This window comes from Garra rufa, chromosome 6 (assembly GCF_049309525.1).
Source record: "Garra rufa chromosome 6, GarRuf1.0, whole genome shotgun sequence".
Classification (NCBI taxonomy): domain Eukaryota; kingdom Metazoa; phylum Chordata; class Actinopteri; order Cypriniformes; family Cyprinidae; genus Garra; species Garra rufa.
This window is the reverse complement of record NC_133366.1, coordinates 27118556-27143083: the sequence shown is the minus strand read 5'-3', so window position 1 is coordinate 27143083 and position 24528 is coordinate 27118556. Positions and strand designations below refer to the sequence as shown.

General features: G+C 35.7%; 1 protein-coding gene across 1 annotated transcript; it reads right to left on the bottom strand.

The window, feature by feature from the left end:
• Positions 1-1870: 1870 nt before the first annotated feature.
• Positions 1871-17685, bottom strand: igf2bp2b (insulin-like growth factor 2 mRNA binding protein 2b). Its single transcript, XM_073842290.1, has 11 exons — positions 17381-17685; positions 13593-13727; positions 13298-13420; positions 12994-13129; positions 10999-11127; positions 10729-10797; positions 8182-8298; positions 7260-7334; positions 6985-7116; positions 6494-6607; positions 1871-2178 (listed from the first exon to the last, which is right to left on the bottom strand). Exons 1-11 carry the CDS (start codon positions 17560-17562, stop codon positions 2080-2082), a joined length of 1311 nt encoding a protein of 436 aa, XP_073698391.1. The 5' UTR covers positions 17563-17685; the 3' UTR covers positions 1871-2079.
• Between the last annotated feature and the right edge of the window lie 6843 nt (positions 17686-24528).

Genomic DNA, 24528 nt, shown 5'->3' with positions numbered 1-24528 from the left:
AGAAAAGTCTGAATTGTGAGTTTCTATCTTGCAATTCTAACTTTATTTCTCAAAAAGTTCATTTACATATGAAATAACATTTCACATTATTTTACTGTTTTGTTTTTGATCAAATAAATACTATGGAAGCCTGTTTCCACTGCTGAATAAAACATAAAAAAAGGTAATTGCAACTCTCTATCTCGCAATTCTGACTTTTTCCTTATAAACTTACAATTCTGAGAAAAATGTCAGAATTGTGAGATATAAACTTGCACTTTTGAGAAAAAAGTCAGAACTGTGAGTTTGTATCTCACAATTCTGACTTTTTTTCTCGCAATTGTGAGTTTGTATCTCGCAATTCTGACTTTTTGTCTCAGAATTGTGAGCATTGCGAGTTATAAACTTACAATTCTGAGAAAAGTCAGAATTGTGAGATATAAACTTGCAATTCTGACTTTATTTCTCATTTACATATGAAATAATAATAATATTTCACATTATATTACTGTTTTGTTTTCTGTTTTCTGGATTTTTGATCAAATAAATATTATGGAAGCCCATTTCTGACACTGAATAAAACATAAAAAAGGTAATTGCAACTTTTTATCTCACAATTCTGCCTTTTTTTCCGCAGAATTGCATGACACAAACTTGTAATTTTGACTTTTTTCTCAAAATTGTGAGTTTGCATCTCCCAATTCTGACTTTTTTTTCTCAGAATTGTAAGAAAAAAGTCACAATTGTGAGATATAAACTCACAATGCTGAGAAAAAAGTCATAATTGTATGTTTGTATCTCACAATTCAGACTTTATTACTCAAAATTGCGAGTTTATGTTTTGCAATTCCTACTTAATAAATTGTAAGTTTATATCTCATAATTTGGAAAGAAAAAGTCAGAACTGCTTGTATTATGCAATTGCGAGATCAAAAGAGTCAGAATTGGGAAATAAAAAGGCGTATTTACCTTTTTTTTTTTTTATTCAGTTGCGGCAATAGGCTTCTATAAAATGCAGCCTTGATGAGCATAAAAAACTTATGTTAAAAAACATTAAAAAATCTTACTAATCCCAAACTTTCAAACAGCATCCATTAATGCGTTCTTGCAGAAGACAAAAAAATATTTTTTGTAAAAAATAAATAAAAATCTTACTAACCACAAACCTTTGAATGGTAGTGTTCTGCTCATATGCGTAATATCATTAGTGGGGAGTACAGGATATAACCTTTAGATTCCCAAAGATCTATATCTACTCTGTTTTGGGACTGTACATTTTTTTACAGCACACAGACAGCTCTTATTTTGTGTATTAACGAATAAGTTGGGAACAGGGAAACATTTAAGAAAAAGAAATATAAATTAAAAAAGAGAGAAAAGAGAACAGGGCAGCAAGCAGAGGAGAAACGCTCAGACTCAGCAGTGGAAAAGAGGAACTGGAAGTGAATTGCTGGCACACAGCTAGCACCCTTTTACATCATGTATGTTCCTTTGTAACATCACTTAATGCTTTTAGTCAACGTATTGTACTAATTAGTTAGTATCAAAGGTCAACAAACAAATCTGATTACTCACATTAAATGGCCTGAAATCAGTTTCCAAAGAAAATTCTGTTGAATAAATCTATAGAATAGTTTTTAGAATCTTATTAATATACTGCTGTGCAATTTCTTATATCTCTTAATAAATTAGTAGATCTACTGCACAACTAGACCTGCAAGTCCCAATGAAATCTACCTGCATTTTGCATTCACCTCATCCAGCAGTCTACTTCACAGTGCACAAGTCCTCTATATACTCTATATACGCTTGGTCAGTAATAAGAAGAGCTCAATATGAAATATCAGGTCCATGGTCATAAAAAGATCTCTGACCTGATAACACTCTTGATCATCCTCATTCATATCCACATGACCAAATGTTTTTGTGCTTTTAGTTCTTTGGTTGTTTTGAACTGCTGGTCCTCTTCATCAGCTTCTGTCTCTCTCTGTTTCCCGCTCTGTCTCGATCTCCCTGTCTATTTCTTGAAATCTTTCTCGCATTTCGATTTGTCCTCGCGTGAGCTACATTCATTAGCTGCTGCTTGCTGGCGTCTGCTGATCATTTTGATGGTTGTGAGGGTGTTGGCACCATTTGCTGGTGTTTCCGCTCTTGCTGTTTGACCTGTTGAACGATCTCCCTTATCTTGCGCTGGGCCGTCTGCAAACAAACACACCGTAGCCAAAAGGTGATTGGAGTGCACTTGCAAATCCAACATTTACATCAACCGCTGATATTTTAGTCACTACGCTGATATTCCTAGTAACTATGCAAATAAACAGTCTAAAACTGGGAAGTCAAAGTTGATACCATGCCAATAGGGCAAATCTCATGAATAATAATTATGTAATGTTGACATTGCTTTGTGATCATCCTGAATGGGTCAATAGTGTAAATGAATAAATATTTATGAGATGATATTTGTATTCAGTTACTATAGTTCTAGATGAAAGCCAACAAGCAAGCATTTAAACATATATTAATAAATACCTAAATTTAGGGTTACCACTTTTAATACCCAAAAATAAGGGACACATTAGGGGGGGGGGGGGGGGGGGTTCATATGAGTTGTGCAATATGGGACGTCCTGAATAAGAACTGATCATTGTTTTTTTCTACTTTTTAGAAATGGGGTCTATATACCCCGTTAAAATGTAATAATGTCCCATATCTCAAAAATGCTGCAGTAAAAAGGTTTCATATGAGTTTTGCATATAATATGGACCGTCCTGAATAAGAACTGATCATTGTTTTTTTTCTACTTATTAGACTCTAAAGTCTAATAATGTCCCATTTCTCAGAAAAGAACCGTCAAGTACACAAATAAATAAAACGGATATTAAAGCAGAAATGCAAATAAATAAGTAAAAATTCACGAGCATTTTGTAGTATTATCTCTCAGTCCTGGGCGTCTAAATGAAAAGCGCTCTGCAAGCGCGTTCTCTCTGTGTTGTTCCTGAAACTACCGTAATCACTGTAATATGCGCGCACACTTAAAATCAATCGCAGCTGGCTTGACCGTGTTTTTCTGAACCGCGGCTGGCTTTACCCCAGTGATTATTTGCATTAGACGCTGCTTTAAAAAAAATTATAAAAAATACGGGACAAAACCCGTCCCGTATTGATTCAAAACGGGACGCGCAATTTCATTCTCAAATACGGGACGATTCCGTATTTTAAGGGACGGGTGGCAACCCTACCTAAATTTAAAGGGATAGTTCACCCAAAAATGTAAATTAACCCATGATTTGCTAACGCCTAGGTGTATACGACTTTCTTCTTTCAGAAGAAAACAATCTGAGTTATATTAAAAAATGTCCTGGCAGTGAATAGGTGTTGAGATTCTAATGTCTAATGTCTAATGAAGTTCATCCATTCATGGCTCCGGGTGGATAACAAAGGCCTTCTGAAGTAAAGTGATGTGTTTGTGTAAGAAAAATATCCATTTTTAAAACTGTAAAAACTGCAATCTGTAGTTTCCTCTGTCATACGCGCATACATGAGAGGGTGATGGTGCGAGACCCAAGTTTTGTTTACAGCAAAACCAGTTTCCTCTTGGCTTATATCGAAATCCTCTGACATTTTTCTTTACAAATCATGGTTTTCCTTTGTCTTTGTAGTGTTACAAGCTCTTTGTGCATATATAAGATCTGTAAAGTTGCAAAGATTAAAGTCTCAAACCCAAAGAGATATTTTTTATGAAAGTTAAGACTCAGACACGCCTTCCTAAAACGGCTCATTCAAACATGCCCCACAAATCTACTTCAACTGCCCAAATGTATAATAAAAGAATAATATAAAAGAAAGAAGGCTTAACTTTCATTCTTGCTGTAGTATTGCTGCAGCTGCCATGTTGTGGAGATGCTGTGTGTTTTTTTGCGAAAGCAAAAGTACTTTGTTTGGCCGTCCAAATGAGTACACAACTAAAAATCAGTGGTTATGTTATATTTACAACACTGTTCCAAAACAGTACAATGCAAATATTTGAGTTTGTGCAGCCTATTTTACGGAGGACTGTTTCCTGTACCTGCGAGAATAGCCTACAATGCCGGCTGTGCACAAAGGCTTTTTAAAGTAGAGCAATTCCAACTTTGCAAGGACAGTCTGGTGCTTCTGACTCACAGCCTGTAAGTATGTTTTCATATTTAAAGAATTTGCTACTCACTATTCGATGCGTTTCAGAAAGGCAGGGCAGAGAAAAGCAACAATAATGTACAGTATGTGGAAAATAATGTGTTTTTTTTAGGGCTGTCAAAATTAACGCGTTAATAGTGCGTTAACGCAAATTCATTTTAACGGCACTAATTTTATTAACGCGCGATTAACGCAGCGCGCATTTTCTGTTTGACCCACTACGTAGCCCATAGTTAAAGAAATGGATGCACAGTGTTGCCAACCTAGCGAAAAGTGTCTAGCAACAATACATAAACACATAATTGGACAAACCTAATATAGTCTCTCCGGTTTTACTGAACGAGCGCGAGGTCTCCCAATGCGCGCGCACCTCCCTCTCTTTATATCTGCGTCTGCTCTGTTCAGCGAGTGGCAGAGGAGCAGCGCTTTCAGTTAAAACAGATGTTATGTTCATTCCAGTGCTTGAAGTGGGCCAGTACGCAGGCACTTCTGTATTTTATCCTTTTGCGTACTTGCACTTTTTCATGCGTACCGGCACTTCTGGCATATTTAATGAATGCAAGCGGAGTCTGTATACGTTAGGATTGGTGCTGTGGAATTGATGCGTAAAGCCACATACGAGTATGCACGCGAAAACGGCGTATTATATGCAAGCCAAAGTTAATTTCAGCTTATTAATAGCACGCCAAATAGAAACAGAAAGTTGTGCTAGTGCGCATTTTCATGAGACCAGGCTCTCCAATCAGTACATTATAACCAAAACAATACATTAAAAAAAAGAAGCAGGTTTTTGCGATCACATAACTTTAAATGGGTAAACTCCTAAAAAGTCAAAGGATCCTGAAGGAATTCAGACAGGAAGTTAAAAACAACGATAATAATGCAGGGAGTGACTTATGTCCAGATGCCGGTAAATGATTCTTTTCAGTGATTGAATCATGATCATAATGCAGGATTTTTTTTTCAGTTATTATTTCATATTACTTTGGTTGTCTGATAACAAAAATACTTAATCAAAACAATGGAAACAGTTTTGTTGAGAACTTGGCTGCATCAGATTACAGTATGTGGGCACCGAGAGTCAAAGAAATGTAATAATAAATGTAGATTTTGCTTGTTCAGAAGAAGTGAGCTGCCCTGTCCGGCAAATAATATAAACAAGCTTGTGGAAGTAAATTGCTCAGTGCAAAGAAAGAGAAGTAATGGGAACCTGGTGTTTCTATGTTCTTTTTTTCATGTGTCTAATAGACATGAACAAGTTATTTGAAAAACATCTATGACATCTATAACAAGTTAGTCTTCATGTCGAGTATGGTTTCACTGATAATAAACACATATTTGCTTAAAGCATCCATGTTTGTCCATGCCAATGTTGATTAGAGTATTAAAAACTTTAAAAAGTATTAATTAAGGGTACATTTAGAGCAGATAAAAATGTGCGATTAATCGCGAGTTAACTCATGACAACCATGCGATTAATCGCGATTAAAAATTTTAATCGATTGACAGCCCTAGTTTTTTTTTAACCTTAAACTGCATAAACACATTGCATTACACCAAAGACACAAAATAATGTTCTTTTTACCAATATCATATCACCTTTATTAATCCCCCGGAGGCCTGTGGAGAACTTTTTATTATGGAAAGATGCACTTTATTGCATTTCAAAATCTCAACAGCCATTTACTGCCATTATAAAGCTTGGGAGAGCCAGGAGATTTTTTTATATAACTCTGATTGTATTCATCAGAAAGAAGAAAGTCATTGACACCTAGGATGGCTTGAGGGTGAATACATCATGGGGTAATTTCCATTTTTAGGTGAACTATCCCTTAAAATGAATGATGATGCTCTTGAGAAACTTGGATTAAACAGCTTGATTTATATGGATTACTTTTATGGTGTCTTCATAAACTTCTTAAAACTTGAGCAGTTTGGTTGCGTGGACTTTTGGAGAACATGAAAATGTCTGAATTTGTATTTTGAAGATAAAAGTCTTGTGGATTTGGGACGACATGAGGGTAAGAGTAAAGTTTTTAACTTTTAAAAAGACAAATTACAGTAAATTTCACTAAAAAATAGTACATCTAAATTTAGTCAGACTTATTCAATTCAAAAATATTTAATATTGCTGAATCAACATAAAATCAATCATTCATACCACTAAAACTATTGTACATGGGTTAAAATGGGTAGAAATGATCTCTTTCTACATGAAAACTGCAGGTAACTAATGCAAATGACCACTTTATGCAGTGGTGACTTGGTTTGACCCTAATGTTTTGACAAATTCAAATAAACCGTAAACAGTTTAAGGCCTGGGAGGATGTCAAAAACATACCTGGCTGGCAAAGAAATGTCCAATTATCTTAACAAACACTTCATCATTTTCATCTGGTGTCTGGTCCCGTGGTACAATGACCTCAGCACTGGTGAGATTCTGCAGCTCATTGACCTGTGGTGGTAAGAGGTCAGAGGTCACAAACAGTTTGCATTTAGACCTGGGATTAAAGCTGTAATCACAAGTGAACCGTACTCAATGTTTCCTAGGTGTTGCCCAACAACTTATTATTGACATTTACTAATTACTTAAATTCACTCAATGAAAGAACCTGACTTAAATGGCTCATTTTGTTAAACCCATTTGTGGTGAGATTAAAATCGGGAAGCATTTAAAAGTAACATTCAGTGATAGTTCCTTGAAAATCTGATCTCAAGTTACTACCAGGTGTAAAAAACAATTGGTCTCACTTGACTTGTGTGCGTTTACACAAGGTTTTAACATCTGTCTTTGGTGATCCAATTAAAAGTACAGAAAGCAAGCACACATACCGTTTTGCCACCCTTCCCGATGACTCGTCCGGCGGCGGATGAAGGCACTTTTATATGTGCCTCTAACTTCACCTCTTCCTTAGAAGTGAAAAAATTCTCCTCTTTCAACTTCCCATATATCCTCCCCTGTGCCTACAGCCACACACACATACACAGATGAGTAAAGGAGAAATGAGGGGTGAATATACAGATCGATGTAAACTGCCCTGGGTCCTGCCTAATGGAATCTTTACCCTGATGATCAGCAGCCTAAATGACTGAATTATGGCTTTTACCTTGAACTGAGCCTCTGGTGGTCCAGTGATAATGACCATTCTCTCAGGATCCTCAGGATTGTCTGGGGCAGCAATCTGCAGTAACACAAAACAGCACTCTCTTTTTTCCATTCTGTCTTGATTTGAGTACAAAAGACTTCAACTGCTACAAATGTCAGTGATACCCTAATAGACATAAAAAAATATCCACCTTTTTCTTTCCATAACATTGGTCACGGCCATTTGCAAATTTTATGGGTCTGGCTTCTGGTTTCATCCACACCCAGCTATTTTTAGCTGTACAAAACAGCTCGTTTTGCTGCTTGATATTTCAAATGGGTGAGTCTTACCATATTATTTCAATGTATTATCTTAATTATGAGCACACTGGTTTGTACTGCAAAAAGTTTTACCCTTTACTGCACGTTGTTATTCTTCTCATTATTTCCCTATAGCGGCTAATGAACTGGAAGTCTCACCCATAGGCTTACTTCCACGTTAAAAAATAAGGTGTATAGTAACCTAAAAATGGTAAAGACTAACTGGTTTTATTCAAGTCAAAATATGATTTAACATTAAAGAATCAGCCTATACACATCGATATATACCAGCAAAACTAAATTTTACAATTTAATGCCATTGAGAAATAGCTCTTCAAGGTAACAATTGCAGGCCACAATTTTTATAGTGTATACAGCTCAAGTCTACATTATATACCATACTTTTGCCTGAAAACAACTGTTAGATTTAGGGACCATGCAGCACTGGTGAAACTAGCATCAGCCATCAGCTGGCCCAAAACTGTAGAAACTCAAACATCAAGGTTTTCTAAGACATGAATAACAGGCCTAAGGACACAATCTGGTCCAAACCATTTAAGCTTTATTCAAAACTGGTTAATGTTCACAATGAAAGAACTGAGTGGGAATCAGAAGTGTCTCACTTTTATTGAGGCTCCAGCGTAGTGTGCCAGCTCTTTAATGTGCTGCCCTTTCTTCCCAATGAGAGCTCCTACAGCTGGAGTGGGGACGAAGAGGTAGACCACTTCCTGTTCAGTACCCTGAAACACACACAGACAGCCATGACTCTTGTTAGTCAATATCGCTTTATTAATACTACTTTACAGTAGTAAACACCATTAGCTTCAGAATTTAATGATTTCTTTTATAATTACAGTATAACTTCTATTTCCACTACAAAGCAGCTATAAAGCATTTTCAGGTAAATTAAATTATACAATGCTGTACTCATTGATTGTTTACATATAATGAAATGTCTATAAATAAAGGGGTCAAGGGGGCAGTGCGTTTTTTAAATTATTTAATGTTTCCTGAGGTGCATGTATAATCCTAGTATGTTTTTTTCCACTATAAACTGTATTAATGTTAATTTTCTACCCTGAATTTATCCCTGATTTGAACACTCCGTTGGAAGGGGCATGTCTGCTATGAGAATATAGATGCCCGCTGCTATGACTGTCTGGCATCTTTCATATAAAATGAACACTGAAACTCTCAAAAAACATTTTTACTATAACAGCCTATAAGGTAAATTATTGTGAAAAGTACCGATTATTAGGGATGTAACAATGTCAAATTTCACAATATGATAATGTCACGATATTAAGTCCACGATATGATATTATTGCAATATTTATAAAAACAAACAGCAACAAAAAACAAATGAAGGCTTGAAAAAAAAAGTCTTGTACCTGAACTCAAACCTCAGTTTAGTTGTGGTATACTGTCTCTATCTAAATTACATTCACACTGGTGTTTTAGGAAGCCAAACTAAATTAGAATATAATAATAGAAATAACAATTTTATATTATGTTATTCCTATGATAGTAATAGCCGTTGTAAAACAACTTATATTATTTTTGCTTTTTACTAGAGTAGGGGAATCACAATACTTCTTTCTTATGTTTTACACTTGAAAGAGATATTTTGAACTTGGACTGCAGTAACATTACCCATTAAAACCGATAGCTGTCAGCAATTCATACTGCACTTTTAAGCTTTTATTTTAATGGAAAACTCCAGCTTTAATGAAAACAGGCTTACAAAAAAGTGTCTCACTACAAATCTAGTGAAATGCTGTAATCATTTGCAACAAAAATAAAGCATAAATGGTGGCAGTTCCATTCCTAAATGTGCACTAAATTTAAAATTTATGTGGACTAAACAAGTTCACTGAACTGAACTGAGCCATTCTGATTTACAGAAAACACCAGATCACAAGCTGATTGCCTGAATGAAGTGCACACTTTGCTTTGAAACGTGCAGCGAAAACAGACTTGATGAAGGCATTAAGCCCTATTGTGCTTTTGGTTTAAGTTTGTTTGACAGATACTGTGCCATAGCATAATGGCCCAAAACACAACTTTTAATACCTTTTTTGTGTCACAGTTCCATCAGTTTATGTCATTGGTTTCTCCCGTTGTCTCCCCCTGTTGATCTGTGTACTTTGGTTTAACCCTCGTTAGCGTCATCCCCGTCACCTGTGTCTAATCAGTAATCACCCTTTATAAGTTAGTCTTTGTTTTCAGTCTCTTGTCGGTCCTTAATGTTATCACAACGTGTGTGGAAGTTCTCTCTGTTCCTGCCTGTTTCATCTTGAAGATTTATATTAAATATATTGTTTTGTATCTCGTCTCATGTCTCGTTCGTCCAGCACGCAACCGTAACATTTTGTTAGAATAAGAAGTTTAAGTATATTTTAAAAAGTACACTTTTTGCCTGGAAGACCTAACGTTTCATATCGTCATGTGACTATGATAATATCAAGACAGTTTTGCTATCGTGATACCACGATAATATTGTTACTTCCCAGCTGATTATTATTTTTTGCAGTTTCAGATTTTTTATATTATGCATCTTGGGGTTCATTTATAAAGATAGGTAGAAAAGAATAATTCATATATAAACTTTAATGTTTTTATTGTTAAACAACCTCTTATGTCTAAATATTAAGAACATTTTGATTCTCCACATCATGACCTCTTAAATAGCAGGGTGCATTTTAAGCTTGAATTATTAATACCATCTAATGATTCTGTAAATACATATGTCAACATGTTGCCATATGTATGCATAACATGCAGAAAAATAGAATGTATTTTTATAATCTATACTTATAAATTTAAATGATTTTTCAATTTCATTTTTATTCTACATTTGGAATTTGAATAATTTTTCTGTATCCATTTGACACCACAATTCAAATTTATTAACTAAATTAGAATTTAAAAGACATTCTGAACGCTCTGTAGTTCTGAATAAAGTTCTGAATGGTGCAAAACACTGCAACTTAAAAAAGGGGCACATGAATGTGCTACAAAATAGTAATCTTGTGATAAATGACTAAGTTTACACATAATACAATAGTTGAAAACCGTCTTATGAGCATTGTCATGACATGCAGCAGTGCGCAGTTACAGAAAACCATTATGAAAGAAGTATAATGACATAACATATAACAAGTACTCACTCCTTGCTGAAGAGATAATGCTCCAGAGGGGGGAACCCCATACAGACCACCCATTACTGATGGGGGGCCCTGCAATGAAGAACAGCAAGGGTGTGTGATGAGACCAATGTAACTCAAAATTTTAAAGCAAACAGATGGCTATTTAAGTGAAAATTCACAGTAAGATGAAAATCAACCCATTATTACACACTCTTTACAGATCACACATTCTTTTGTCAAATAATTGATAGGGAAGTGTCCTGATATACACATGCACATCCTGATTCTCACCAGCAGAGGGCTGTAGTTGGTTGGGGACAGAGATCCATGCAGACCAGAGGCTGGAGGGAGAACAGACAAGCCAGAGGAGAAGATCCCCAACGCGCTCATGTTTAGACCTGGCATCATGTTAGTCTGCTGCTGAAACCAGATATAAAGAGAGATGTGAATCTCAGAGTACAAGTGAGACTTTATGCAAAGTGTGGAAAGAATCAATCTTGTTCAATTTGCGAGTCAAACAGTTGAATCAGCAAAGTATATTAAATGAGTTGATGCCAATTCACATCCACACTCTGCCTGATAATCACTGCCGATCCAGGCAAAATAAGTTCTGCTTTACTAAGATTAAAGAAACAGGATTAAAGCCACTGTAAAACCCAAACACTGTGTAAGAAGAGTTAAAGGATATGTTTGGGGTTTATCAGTCCCTACGACATTGTTCTCTGCAATACTTCATTCTGAACAATTGTGAGTATCGATTTATCCACTCAGTAGATATATATATAATTTATTTACCGCTATATGTATTTCATTGCTGTCCATGATAACATGCCACTTTCATATCTCAAGTTGAACAGCTTAACTGGCCTTGAAGTACAATTCATTTTATCATAATAAACCTAATTGCAAAGAATGACCTATTTTTTCCTGATTTAAACCATAAAAATTAGTTCAGTTGTAAATTAATTCAAGTATTTAGGTTAGTGTATTTAGGCTGATTAAATTAAATAAAACTTTCGACTTTAATAAAATCTGTTAACTTACATGTTGCTATATTCAGGTTACCATTTTTTTTTTCAATGTAAGCTCTACAAGACAGCTCAAGACAGCTCTACAAGAAAGATACAATAATCAGTCATGCAATAATTAATAATAATAATCAATTCAGTAAATTTATCCACCTTTTTTTTCATGTAAGAGTGGGCGCTAGCCATTTGTTAATTTTATGGGTTTGGCTTCCGGTCTCATCCACATCCAGCTATTTTTAGCTGTACAAAACAGTTTGCTTTGCTGCCTGATATTGCAAATTAATGTGTCTTTACCATATTATTTTAATATTTTATCTTAATTATGAACACACTGGTTTGTAGTGCAAACAGTTTTACCGTTTACTGCATGTCGTTATTTCCCTAATAAGCGGCTAATAAACCGAAAGTCTCATCCATAGGCTTTTCCACGTTGAAGAATAAGGTGCATAACTTTATCAATATTTCATGTCCCTGAATTGATTTATTTATTAAGTCCTGTAACAAACTCTTGTTTCTATAGTTCAAGTGTTTTGAAATTCTTTTCCGGTACATTACTAAAAAACACTTGTTTAAAGCATCATAAAAATAATTTGAAATGGTGCAGTATATTTGTGCATCTTGGTAGATCTGCATTCTTAAAACTGGATCCTGTTTTAAAGTTATTTTATGTGTTTTTAGAAATACAGAAAAGAAAGAAGACTCTTTGGGTGGTTGCTCAACTGCATTCAATCGCTAAAAGTTTGAGAAAAAAGGTTGTTTTCTACAACCAATTAAGTTTTATAATTACACATTTTTAAAATAAAGTACCCAATCCTTCTAAAAATACAGGTTTAAAGTTCTGTAAACATGGGCTTTTACTTTTGACAGCAATTCAAAATATTTTCATTGAGGGCAAACTTCCACATAACTGCACAGAGGTCAGTTCAGGTCAGAATCGAAGGAATCGAAACATGCAAACAGTACACATAATTCATTATTTTCTACATTTTATCTTTAAACAGGACTGTCAACAGATTAATTAATGGTGATGCTAATTTTGAATTTTGGTCTTTCATAAGTGATATTTCAACTTAGAATATTGTTGTAGGATTAGTGTTTAGAGAAAGAACAAAAAATTGGCCTCATGTCACTTATTATACAATACTTTTACAATACTTTTCAGAACCCCTGTTGTTTTAAAGCGACTTTACATAGATGTAATCTATAAATAAACTCCCATCCATCCACCAATAAACCTCAAAAGCTATGATTTACTCACATTAAGTGAAGCCACATCATTCTCATGGGCTTCTCTAAGTTTCTTCATGATCTCCGCTTCTGCATTACAGCACTCCTCCACCCCTCCCCTCACCGTGATGGTACGTTCTTGGTTATATATAGTCAGGTCTTGTAATCTGAAAGAAGATGAAGAAAATAAGCATTGCCACTTGAGGTGAACATTCAATACATACGGTACACAACTAAATCTCAATCTTATCACTGTATCTCATACTATAAGACATTGTTTAACCACAATGTTTAACTGAGGTCACAAGTTTAAGATCTGTATAGAGCACACTTACGAAGAAATTGTGATCTTGGTCCCAGTATCTTGCTCTATCTTCTTCAGGTTCCTGCCCTCCTTCCCTATAAGTCTCCCAACAAGGCTATTGTGGGCTAAGATCTTCAGAGGAACCTCCTCAACACTGTTTCATTAAAAGAGCACGCAATATTTTTTAAATTTGTTTTAAATAAAACTAAAAACAACATGAGGTTATTTGCTTACTTACATTTAAATTATTTGTCTAAAAAAATCAATTCCAAAGCAAATGAAGCATGTAAAATTTAATGTGCCCTACAGCCAGAAGAGATACTGACATCTTGGTGTCGCTGGCCTCTTTTTCCATTATTTCCAGGATCATCCTGCAGGCTTGTGAACAGCCCTCTTTAGATGAGTGGATAGTGATGGCCTTCTCAGTTGCTCCTGCATTCTCCTTACGATGGATATCTACCCTGAGACAGAGAGTGATAGATTACCTTTATCACATTTTTGAACCTCACTGTCACTAATGTTAATAAAAATATGATACCGAGAATAGTTTATGATCTCAGAAAGAAGAATGACTGTGCAATGTTAGTAATTAGAGGCACTCGATATATTGTTAGACAGTATATTATTTTGTTTTATTAACTAAAACTAAGACCGTTTTTGTTATTTAAAAAAAAAAATGTAAACTGAAATAAAAGAAACTGAGAAATAAAAATCAATATAAACATATTAAAAATGAGACAAAAACAACAAAATTTCAAAAGCTTACTTTAAAAATAAACTGATTCAAATTATTAAAAATATAATAGGTATAAAAAACACTACAAAAAGTATAAAATAACACAATATTTTTTGCCAGTGACTGGAAAAAAATGACTTATAATACCCATAGTGGAATTGTGCACACACAACTTGTAACTTTGACCCACAAAGTGTTTACCATGTAATATTAAGCGTGTCAAGCAGCATTTACAAATTCAATTTCAAGTTTAAAGTAGTCAAACAAGAAAAACACATCAAGACTCTACAGGTTTATTCCATTCATTTGTGCTACAGTTGTTTTTGAACACATAAACAAGAATAAAGAATTTGTGTCAAAGGGTTTTCATGTACAAATATTACAATATTGTATTTCCTGAATGCACTGTATCAGAGTAACACTTGACATGTATGGATTTTTTATGTCGATGCTGATATCACTGTTAAGTTCAAATTCATTTAGAAATAAAAATTCTTGACACACATACATACAGTGCATTCAGAAAGTATTCAGACCCCACTACAATTGTTTATATATTTTTTTTCATTAATCTACAATCTGTACCTCATAATGACAAAGTGAAAACAGAATTTTAGAAATGTCTGTAAATTTATTAAAAAGAAAAAACTGAAATATCACATTTACATAAGTATTCAGACCCTTTGCAACAACATTTGAACATATCTCAGGCACCTCTTGTCACGTATATGGACTGGTTGCCTTGTGTTTGCCCTGTCTTTGTGTTTCTGTTTGGTTCCTGTTTCCTTATTTGGTCATGTTCCTTTCCTTGTTTAGTTAACTGATTATTCCCTGCACCCGAGTTTATTTATCCTGTGCATTTAAGTTCCTGCTTGTCCCTACCATTTCTTCTGGTCTTAAATGTCTCAACGTTGTGTTGGATGTATGTTCTCCTGCTTACCCCTTTCCCTGTTTGAATTACCCTTTGTGAGTAGTAAGTAGGCCTACCAACGCTTTGTGTGATCGAGAATCTTGAAAGTGAAAATGAAAGTAAAATGCAAGAGTGCATTCAAAAGCGTAATATGCCCCGCATATTAATAATGGCTCCCTGATGCCCGCAATTTAAATACAGTGTAATTTCCCAACAATATAATTGCGAGAAAAAAACTATGAAATATAGTTTTTCCTCCCATCTAGTATTTAGAGGGTTCGTAGTACATTTTGCAGTACATGGTAATTTCCTTTCTGATTTATCAGAAAGTTAAAGGGATAGTTCACCCAAAAATGAAAATTTGATGTTTATCTGCTTACTCCCAGGGCATCCAAGATGTAGGTGACTTTGTTTCTTCAGTAGAACACAAACAAAGATTTTAAACTTAAACCGCTGCAGCCTGTTAGTCATATAATGGCAGTGGATGGGCACCAAACCATTGAAAGTAAAAAAAAAAACATGCACAGACAAATCCAAAGTACACCCTGCGGCTCGTGACAATACATTGATGTCCTAAGGCACAAAATGATCATTTTTTGCAAGAATTTGAACAGTATTTATATAATTTTTTTACCTTTGATACACAGCAATGTGCAACTGTCCCGAGCGTGTGCTCAGCATTCGGCACTTGTATGCCGGAAGGGGAAATCGGTGAAAAGTCAATAGAGCCGGATGAGTTCGCACAAGCAAACGTAATCTTTGTTTTAAACAATCAGGATAAGCACAAGTAATTACCATTTTGAATAGCCGCCATACCCACAATCTCTGTGCACTGTGTAAACAACTGTGTAAAAAGTGTCGTATACACTCGACAGATTGCTTCCGGCGTTTGCGTATACTAGAGCACGTACACAGGTAACACGTCGGATGCTGAGCTCGCACTCAGGACAGCTGGACATGGCAGTGTATCATAGGTAAAAAATGATATAAATAATGTTCAGTTTCTCACAAAAATTATCGTTTCGTGTCTTAGGACATCAATGTATCGTCACGAGTGCAGGGTGTAATTTGGATTTGTCTGTGCATGTTTTTTTTTTACTTTCAAAGGTTTGGTGCCCATCCACTACCATTATATGACTAACAGGCTGCAACGGTTTGATTTAAAAATCTTCGTTTGTGTTCTACTAAAGAAACACATACATTTTTCATTTTTGGGTGAACTATCTCTTTAATATAAAGGAAACACTGATTTCTGCAGAGCACCATCCCAAAAGTAAAGTGTGCTGGTAGCAGCCTCATGCTGTGGGGCTGTTTTTCAGTGGCAGGGACTGAGGGACTCGTCAGAGTAGAAGGAAAGCTCAATGCATCAAAATATTGAAATGAAAAATGAAAAACCTTAATGAAAACCCAGTCCAGAGCATTCACAACCTCAGACTGGGCAGAAGGTTCACCTTCCAACATGACAATGATCCTAAGCACACAGCCAAGGCAGTATAGAGTGGACAACTCTGTGAATGTCCTAGAGTGGCCCAGCCAGAGCCCTGACTTGAACCCTATTGAACATCTCTGGAGAGACCTGAAAATAGCTGCCCACCAATGGTCCCCATCCAACCTGACCGAGCCTGAGAGGATTTGCAAAGAAGAATGGCAGAAAATCCCACAATCCAAGTGTGCAAAGCTTGCTGTGTCATACCCAAAAAGACTTAAGGCTGTAATTGCTGTAGTGTAGTTTAAATACATAAATACATACATACAAAATTGTTTTGATTCTGTATTCTTTGAATAACCTGCTTTGTTGGTGCACACTTTCTCAAAAAATAAGGAAACAATACAATTACATATAGTACACAGTGAATATGTTATAAATATGACAAACTGGCAAACCGGACATGGTACACCTTAGTTTGATCAAGGATTTAAAGTTGTTTACCCAAAAGACTTAAGTATTATATTGCTTGCTCTTTAATTATTAAACTGGGATCAGCATAAAAGTCCAGCTTCCTACTCCTTCTGGCGAAACAGAAAAACCAAAAACCTCGGCCAAATGCCAAGTGAGTAATTTTTAATTAGCTAGCTACTTCACATTGAAAAATGGCAACATCTATATTAACATAATCTAGATAACATAGTAACATCTGGGTTTATTCAAATAAAAAAAACATTTTACAACCTATATACATTTATTTATAAAAGCAAAATTAAGTTTTATAGGTTAATGAGGTAGAAATATCAATTGCTATTTACCTGCGCAGAAAAACAGGTTTTCAGTACAGACGAAAAGATTACAATACAAAGAGTAAAATTATAAACTTTTTTTTCAGCCACGGCAAGGTGTTGAATCAGTGCATACCCTTTTGGTGATATTAAACTATGAGAGCTAGCTATAACATCTGGAGTTAAATTAAATTAAACTCAATACTTATTAGTCAAATACTGGTTAAAATATTTATATTATCAAGACTTCTTACTTGGACTGTGTCTGCTTTGTGATGTTCTTTATGGTGAGTCCCTCTTTCCCAATGATGGCTCCTACAAACTGAGTGGGCACTAGGATTCGTAGAGGCAGATCTTGCTGACGATGTCTGGGCCCTTGGTGGCCTCCCATGGCCCCAGACTGACCATACTCCTGCTCCCGACTTCCTGTCCCCATTTTAGATGCCCCTCGCGGGACCTGGGGTTTTACACCCCCGTCCCTTGCTGCCTCCTCGTCCAGTATGTACGACACACTGAAGGAGTGATTCTCAAAACTGTGGTCTGTCAACTTCTCAACAGCCCTGGAGAAGAATACGAGAAAAAGAGATCAGTCAATGATTTGATCAGTCACTAGATCATGATTTACTTTACACAGATCCCAAACAACACCCGCAATGAGAAATTAAAAATTGGTAACACTGGCTGTAAGACTTCTGTTACCGTCATTAATGGGCTACATTACATGTTTTTCTCTCACATTTTGCATAACCTGTTACTGTGATTGTCACCTTACTACTAGGGTTGGGCAACTGACATTCAATCATGAGGAATTTGACTTGAATTGGCCACACCCAATGGGCTAACTTGGAATTTGAATTGAAATGACAGGAAGAAGTATTGCAATTCAAATACTGTGAACAGTCAATCAGTTAAAGGGCAGAGGAAATTCATTAGTGCAACACAACTTTTACAACAAAACATTTAACTGCACAACTTATTTGGACTATTTATGCTTATTTATCTCTTGATAAAAATACATTGTTTGATTAGACATATTTCTCTAAATAGTTCAAAATTGTCAAATTAACAGTAAAGCTCCATAAAACGTATATCATATTGTAATATAAAAATATTCATTACCAAAAACTGTATCTACTAAAGTAAATTAGAGCCTTCTTATATTATATGATCCTTCAACATGATGCATAAAATGAATTTTAATTTGTAAAATATAAACAAATTTATTTTATGCAAAAATAATGAAATGCATTATCATTCAAAGTTTTGGGGACAGTGCGATTTTTATTGTTTGAAAGAAGTCTTATCTGTATTTGATTGGTCAAAAATACAGTAAAAACTGCAAAATATTTGTAAAATTGTAAAATATTTCTGCAATTTAAATAACTGTTTTCTTTGTGAATATATTTTAAAATGTAATTTGTTTCTATGAGCCAAAATTGATCCTTCAGAAATCATTCTAATATGCTGATTTGCCGCTCAAGAAACATTTCTTGTTATTGTCAATTTTGAAAACATTTGTACTCTTTCATTTTTTTTTTGTTGAAACCGTGATAAAGCAAATCAGATTCTTAAAAAAAAAACAGGAACTTCTAAAGAGCAGCATTGAAATAGTAAAGATATTTATAATGTTATAAAAGATGTGTAATCTGTGATCAGTTTCATGAATCCTTGCTGAATAAATGTATTCATTTATTTAAAATAAAAATAAAATCTGACTCATCCCAAACTTGAGAATGGTAGTGCATATATAATTTATAATGAAAAATAAAAGCTAATAAAATTAGATTGAATTCCTTTAAAATTCATATTATTTAAATGGTTTTATTTAAATCAGGAAAGAGCTACAACTGAATTAACATCTCAGTTCAATTCTGAATAGTGCACAGCCCTGCTCACTACAAACGCTGGTACAATTACTGAGCGCCGGTCTGTCGCCCTATGACAGGAAATAGTAAATCAGACAACTCGCAAGGCACACATACCCACCCATTGGGACAGACCTCCCTCAGATCAAAGCTCCAAAATAAGATCTCTGGAAACCAGAAATCATCCAAACCCCTAAACACTTCTTCCACCATACACATACATATTAAGATACATAAAACACAGTCAAAACCACCTTTTACAACTGCAGCCTAAACTGTGATGACAGCTTGATTGATCCATTGTGACTAGTCCTGCCATATAAATACAAACAGATCCGTTAACCTATTATCTGCATTATCCCGTTGGGAGAAAATCCCCATGTTCACTGATGTGGAACCACTTTAGAGATCTAAATTAGTTAACGGGAACATTTGATGATACAGGATGGGAGATCTGTGGTTTAAAGGGCTGTTTGAAAGTGTGTGTTTGTGTGTTAGCCATATGAGAGAAGTTTGGGGTTAAACACCAGCTGGCAAGACTTGGCGACTGGTCCAACACACACACACACACACACACACACACACACACACACACACACACACACACACAGAGGACTTTTATCAGCTGCTAGGAACACAGTTACTATTGTTTGAGGCCAAGTGTTCAGTCAGGCATGAGTTCCGGAGCAAATATTCTCAGCATCTCTCAGCTGATGTCCTTTCATTCACAATTGTAATGCTACAAATGCAACATCAGCTATGTGAAGTGTTTTCCACAGTGCTGGATGAGGTAGGACTGCTTTGTCAGAACTTCATTTTTTTTATCCACAAACAACCACTTCATATACAGGACCTTAAAACCAAGACCACCAGTAGCTTGGCATGCTACCTGCTTCATAGATGGAAAAATAGCTTTGTTGTGACTAAACTACCTGGGTTAAAGGGATAGTTCACCCAAAAATGAAAATTCTGACATTAACAAACACAAATGAAATTATTTTGATGAAATTGAAGAGCTTCTGAGCCTACACAGATAGCAATGGTACTACCACGTTCAAGGCCCAGAAATGTAGTAAAGACAACGATAAAATAGTCCATGTGACATGAGTGGTACAACTGTAATTTTATAAAGGTATGAGAATACTTTGCGCAAAGAAAACAAAAATAACCACTATTAAAAAAATTTCTTCTCTTCCATTTCAATCTTCAAAGCATGCGTTGTGTACGCTCATGAACATGCATTGAAGAAATTGTTGAATAAAGTGTTTTCTTTGCGCACAAAAGCATTCTTGTAGCTTCAGAAAATTACGGTTGAACCACTGATGTACTATTTGATGGACTATTTTAATGATGTCCTTACCACCTTTCTGGACCTTAAATGTGGTAGTTGTGTTGCTGTCTATGCAAGGTCAGAAAGCTCTCGGATTTTGGTTCGGAATGACATTAGGGTAATTAGTAACAACATTTTCATTTTTAGGTAAACTATACCTTTAATAAAAGTAGACTGAATTGACAAGTGGTAAACCGATATGTCACCAATACACTGCTGATTTAAATTTCTGGTAAGGATTCACTGAATGGTCGGCACCCGAAATTATTCTTTGCAAATAAGCGAAAAGGCTGAATAAATTAGCGAACAATGACGTATGAATCAAATGAAGGAACGCACTAATAAAGCAAACATGTCAGCAGTGTGGAAGAATTTAAAACTGTCCGGAAAAGATGAAAAAATCATTCCAAGCACTGACAGCGAGAGACTGTTTAGAACTGCATCACATGCCTTCGATGAGAACAGAAAGGGATGGTTGTTGCTGGTTACTGTATGATGACTGAAATCGCGAAATGGCCTTAAACCATTATTTAATAAACTACACAACGTTATGTTGTCTTATACACGCAAAAAATTGTATGTATTCTGACAGCTCTGCACAAGCTTGTCAGCCAGGGTTCAAAGTCTAAAGCGTGAGGAAAATCTGCGCTGAAACAGTGTAATGAGAATCATTCATAAATCTGCTGCTGTCAGCAAAAAGTAGTACTGAGGTCTTCTTGTTGGTTTCCGCCAAAATAAAAGTCAACATTCATAAATGATAGCATTGTAATTTTACTGTTGTTCTGTAAAAAAAAAAAGAGTAAGACAAAAATAATGATAACAATTATTACAACAGCTCTATTAATGCATTTATTATATTATTATCCTTTTTATTTATTTATACTTTAAAAAACACATGCTTGATTCAAGAAGGGGGTGTTAAAAATGGCCAAAGAATATTATTTTACTAACTTATTTATTTTAATTTAAATTGTGCTTTGTTGGTAGGCTATAATGTCTACTAGAATGTTTCAAATATTCAGAGTTAAGTAAATATGTTTTAATGGGTTTTTTTATTTGAAAAGCAAGAGAAAACTATAAAAAGCACATTTTGGCTATTTAATTTATGCAATAGTGAAAAAAAAATTGGCAAAATACATGGGGGAAAAACATGAAAAAAACGTGTGCGGTAATCGGCTTTCGGCCCATTGTTTATTTTTGTTCGGCTTTGGCCAAGAATTTTCATTTCGGTGCATTCCTATTTTATATATGTCAGTACGTGAGTTTTGTGCATCTAATACGTACTTCATAAATGAAAGCATAGCTAAAGTAAAAGACTGAAAAAATGGCAAAAATGTGCCCAGATCTCAGATTTAAAAATAGAGAGTGCATTTTTAATACTCGCGTGACAAGCACATATATGAATGACGTCAGTAGGCTTTAATCGATTACTGTCTATTACTGTACGGTCCACGTCTGCATTGTGATGCATCGATGCAACGATTAATTTCAACACCCCTAAAAGCTAGTAGAATTTACCCTGTATCTTTAATCTGAAAATTCCAAAGTAAAGCTTACATCTTTCCAAAAGTAATTGTGTTTGATTATTATATTGACTGGTTACTGAAAATAGCATTGGGCGGAGTTATCTTGCTGTAGTTACTAAAGCCGGGCATACACTGTACGATTTTTGACCCTTTTTGCCACGATTTTTCACTCGTGCGAGAATTTCTTGGATCGGGCCGATTTTCAGCTGACTCGTGCGTCTCACATCGTGTAGTATACACAGGGTAACGAGAAGCGATTACCCTCTCACGATCGACAATCGTATGGTCGGATGAAAATCAAACTGGTTTGAAATTCTGGTCGGCCCTCGTGAGTGTATCGCACCGTTGAAGCAATGCTACGAGCGTCTACGACCTGATTACCCCAAAACTCTGGCACTGCGCCTGTGCAAACACGAAAGTGAAAGTGAAGGAAGTAGTGATGGGAAGTTCGGATCATTTTACCGACTCGGACCTTTGAGTCTCGTTCAGCAAAATGAACGAATCTTTTTCCGAGTAATTTCGTTCATTTTAACAATAAATATAATTCAAATGTTAGCCTTTAACCTCCCTAACACATCTACTGCTGACACAAACGTTAATCACACTTCAAACAAAACAAAACAAAACAAAACAAAACTATAATGCTATAAGAAACAGAAAATATTAAATCATTGTTTGCCTGGGTCTTTAGTCTAGAGCCCTGCATTTGAGTCCGAGCCCGTCGGGGCCCGAATTTTTTTTTTTTTGCCCCTAGGGCCGGGCTTCGGGCCAATTTTCACGTCATAACTTGCACATATATCGGGCGTGATTTCATGATTTCATGCGTGCGTCCCCGGAAGCGCCAGTGATTTCTCGCGCATAGCAGAGTATGAGCGGAGCGCGGAGTGGAGCGGTGTGATTTTGAATGGAGGAAGGAGCGGATTTTTTTAAAAGTCGGAGCGTCATGGTTTTCACTCTCTTCAAGAGCGCTCCACCACCGCTGTTTAGCTTGATAGAGATGGATCACTCAAATCAGAAATAATGTGATCTGTAGGTAAAATAACTGACGAAAACGTATTATTTTCATTACAAACTTTGCACTGGATAAAGCAGCAATACTCTTTTAATGCTGACAATTATTAGCTGTGGTCGGAACAAATATTGCACACTATGTTTGAAACTCTCCTGTTATTTTATTTTATTATATTTTATGAACAGGACTGTTACATTTCAAACATACTTAATTTGTTTTTTTTTTTGTTTTTGTTTTTTGACGCGGAGCGGTGTTTCTGACATCAGTGAGAGAGGAGTGGAGCTGGATTATTAAATGCAAGGAGTGCGGGGGAAATTGTTGCCGCTCCACTGTGCTCACATACCGCAGAGAGATTTTCAGCCACGTGGTAAAGTTGTGTTTTTTAAGTTTTCTATATTATTATTTATTCTTTATATATTTGTTCAATATTCGTTTACTTTACCACTGCGACTTTGTATGTTCCGGTTTTGCGCAGCAGAACTGCCTGCCCTGTTTGAAATGCCTTTGTTCTGAGATGGTGATAATAAACTTTAAATCTAACATTTTGCTATATTGATGTTTGTTTTATATCTGTGAATTGCATTGTAGACTAGTCAAGTGTTGATTTGATATATGGTTAAATTGAGTAAACACACTGTGGACCACATACCGCTTGGATATCGATGTCACTTAAAAAACTAACTTACATTTAAAAAACAAACAAACAAACAAACAAAAAACTCCAAACTTTTCTCTAAATTGTTCTGATAAAAAAACCGAAACGAAAAAACATAAACTTTCTATTAAATACGAAATCTGGTCTATTTTAATGGCTGTAACAGTATAAGCTGTTTGGCGGAAAAAAAGACGGGCTTCGGGTCGGACTCGGGCCAAAATTTTTGATAAGCTGTCGGACACGGGCCGGGCTACAGCCTGTGCGTCTCGGACCAGGGCCGGGCTAGGGCTTAGATTTAAGTCTATGTCTACTTTAGTCTATGGTTCGCTCACCTCGCCTAACGACTCTAAAAACAGGTGAACTAATTCCAGTAATAGGATGTTGCGCATGCGCGACTGAACGAATCACTCCCCGAGACGACTCGTTTGTCCCGAGTCACATTAAAGATTCGTTCAAAATGAGCGAATCGTTCAAGAACGACCCATCACTAGAAGGAAGCAACATGTTCTGTTATTTCAAAAGTTCAATAAAAAAAATAATAATAAAAAAAGAACATTCTTCAGATACAAATAACATCATAAAAAAAAAAGATAAAAAAAGTCCATGCGCTTACACGAACTCACGGAAAGGCACGAGATCGAGCGCTTTTTGCTCTGGTGACCCTCATCATTCCTTGTCAGCATCCTACTACCGTGTTTTTGTTGTTCTTCTTCTTCTGTTTCAAGTCCGACGTGCGATATTGGACGCACAGTGTGAGCGGTAAGATCGCATAAGAGCATCGGGTCGTACAGTGTGAGAACATAAATCGTGAGCTGCGAACTTTTACACCCTGCGATTCTGTCGTGCAGTTTGAGCTAGAGCCAAGAGCAACGATTGATAATATCGCACAGTGTATCCCAGGCTTAAGAAGCATTGAATGAGTAAATAACCGTTTACACAGGAAGCGTTTCTGGATTGCAACAGAACAGAACAGAACAGAACAGAATGCGTGTATTTCAAAATACTTTTTTAATG